At 29.8% G+C, this 3,096-nt stretch overlaps 1 protein-coding gene across 1 annotated transcript in view; it reads left to right on the forward strand.

Moving 5' to 3' along the window:
- The window catches only part of LOC109227671, a 5,839-nt gene extending 4,314 nt beyond the window's left edge, over positions 1–1,525 (forward strand). The window contains exons 4-6 of the mRNA XM_019392870.1: positions 15–55; positions 316–1,202; positions 1,293–1,525. Coding sequence (XP_019248415.1) covers positions 15–55; positions 316–1,202; positions 1,293–1,525 — 1,161 coding nt within the window. The remainder of the gene's footprint in view (positions 1–14; positions 56–315; positions 1,203–1,292) is intronic.

Consider the following 3,096-nt stretch of genomic DNA (forward strand, 5'->3'; position numbering starts at 1 on the left):
AGTATATTATACAGGATGTTAGTGGTTGTCATCCAGTATATTTTACAGGATATCTGTATTTTATAAGCTTTCTGTCCTGTATAATATACTGGGTGAGTTCTGTTCAACCTAAAATTTTGTATTTTTAGTTTATTTTATCTAGTATATTATACTGGATGTTAATGGAACTCCAGTATGTTATACTGGAAGAATATTATAAAATAGTTAATTTTTGTTTGATGCCCGTAAATTTTACAGGACGTGTGGCATGAGCTTTATCTCCAGTATATTATACTGTGTAAGTTAACTGAATTTTATTTACTTTTCTTTTTACAGGTTTGTTTACATGTTTTTTATGTATGGGGCATCAATTTCTGGGTGGAAGTATTGTAGACCACTAATTGCTGTTGATGGAACATTTCTAAAAAATAAATATAGAGGTGTTCTATTAGTGGGTGTTACCAAAGATGCAAATAACCAGATTTTTCCTATAGCTTTTGGAGTAGTGGATAAAGAGAATAATGAATCATATGAATGGTATTTCAGGGAATTAAGAAAAGCAATTGGGATTCATAATGATTTAATGTTCTTGTCAGATCGACACAAGGCTATTGCAAATGGAATTGCAAAGGTTTTCCCTGAGTGCTACCATGGAATTTGCATCTATCATTTAGAAAAGAATCTGAAGCAAACAAGAGTGAGAAACACTGTGATAAATCTCTTTCAAAGTGCTGCAAGAGTATACCTTCAATCAGAATTTGATGACTTCATGTCCCAAATAGCTGCTGTTGATAAGAAAACTTTCAATTATTTGATGGAGGAACCGCCAGGAAGGTGGGCTCGTTCACATTGTCCCAGAAGAAGATATGATATGTTAACAACAAATATTGTTGAGTCAATGAATAATGTTTTAAGACGTTCAAGAGAATTGCCAATTTTAACAATGATGGATTTCATACAAGAAAAATTGCAAAGCTGGTTCTATGAAAGAAGGACACTTGCAGAAAGAATATTCCGTGATATATCAAATTGGGCAGAAGCAACATTGGAAGCAAAAATTCAACCAGCTTTTACATTTAGACTATTGCCCATTGATAGACTCAAATTCAATGTCAAAGAAGGTGGTATGGAATTTATTGTTGATCTAGACAAAAGAACATGTGATTGTTCTGAATTTCAGCTAGATGAGATGTCATGTGAACATGCAATTGCTGCAATTGAGAGTATACATCAAAAGAAATCGGCCTTTTGCTCGGCCTATTTTTCAAGGGACTTTTGGTTGAAAACGTATTAAGGGCAAGTAAATTCTGTAGGTGATGCAACAACATGGGTTATACAAGATACTATTAAATCAGAAATCACTAAGCCTCCAGATGCCAAAGTACTGCTAGGAAGAAGACAGAAGAATCTACATGTTTCCGGTACAGAATTCAAGAAGGAACCAAGATGTAGTCGTTGCAAAAAATATGGGCATACCAGAACAAATTGCACAAATTCTGCTGTAGTTCATCCTTATACAAGAAAATATAGGGAAAAAAATGATTGAATATATACAATAAACTTGCATTGGCTGATGTAATCCCGAATAATATATATTCAATATTCTTGTTTTTCAAAATATTAATACTGTGTATTTTTTTTTTTGCTTCTTGATTTGCTTACAAAAAAACCACTATGTCGTAAAAACATAGTGGTTTTACGACATATAACTCCAGTATATTATAAAGGAAACAAAATATTAAATTATGTAATTCCACTTACTTTCATTTTGTCCAGTATATTTTACTTGATGTTAGTGGTTATCCTGTAGTTAATTTTGTTTGATTCCAATAAATTTCACAGAACATGTGCCTTGTATAAGCTTTATCTCCAGTATATTATACTAGTTGAGTTCTTTATTATTAGTCATTTTTTTTAGTGATTTTTCATATCTAGTATTAAATACGGGGTTTACTGCTTTAACAATATATTACTCCAGTGTAACATACAGGAAACAAAAATTGGATGAATATAGGATAAAAAAATCTGCATTATTCTATTCCAGTAGTAATTACAGGATATAGTGGTTTTACAATATAACACTCCACCAAATTATACAGGAAACTAAAAATTAAATTATTTAATTCCAGCAAATTGTTCTAATTACCAAATTTCAACAATTTTTCACTTATCCATTATAATATACTAGATTATATTCCTTCATGAGTAGCGATTCCAGCATGTAATATAGCAGGTAATAAAAATTGTATGAGTATAGGATAAAAAAATCTGCATTATTCCATTCCAGTAGTAATTATAGGATATAGTGATTTTACAATATAAAACTCCAGTATAATATACAGGAAACGAAATATTAAATTATTTAATTTCAGTAAATTGTTCTAATTACAAAATTTCCAGTATTTTCCACTTTTCCATTATAATATACTGGATTATATTCCTTCATGAGTAGCGATTCCAGCATATAATATACGAGATAATAAAAATTGGATGAATATAGGATAAGAAAATGAGCAATATTCATTTCCAGTAACAATTACAGGATATAGTGGTTGTAGAATATAAAACTCCAGTAAATTATACAGGACACTAAATATTAAATTATTTAATTCCAGCAAATTGTTCTGGATACCAAGTTTCCACTATTTTCCACTTCTTCATTATTATATTCTGTATTATATTCCTTCATGGGTTGCGATTCCAGCATGTACTATAGGAGGTAATAAAAGTTGGATGAATATAGGATAAAAAAATCTGCATTATTCCATTCCAGTAGTAATTACAGGATATAGTGGTTTTACAATATAATACTCCAGCAAATTATACAGGAAACGAAATATTAAATTATTTAATTTCAGTAAATTGTTCTAATTACAAAATTTCCAGTATTTTCCACTTCTCCATTATAATATACTGGATTATATTCCTTCATGAGTATCGATTCCAGCATATAATATACGAGGTAATAAAAATTGGATGAATATAGGATAAAAAAATGAGCAATATTCATTTTCAGTAACAATTACAGGATATAGTGGTTGTACAATATAAAACTCCAGTAAATTATACAGGACACTAAATATTAAATTATTTAATTCCAGCAAATTGTTCTGGATA

The sequence above is a fragment of the Nicotiana attenuata genome, chromosome 6 (genome assembly GCF_001879085.1).
Source record: "Nicotiana attenuata strain UT chromosome 6, NIATTr2, whole genome shotgun sequence".
Taxonomy (NCBI): domain Eukaryota; kingdom Viridiplantae; phylum Streptophyta; class Magnoliopsida; order Solanales; family Solanaceae; genus Nicotiana; species Nicotiana attenuata.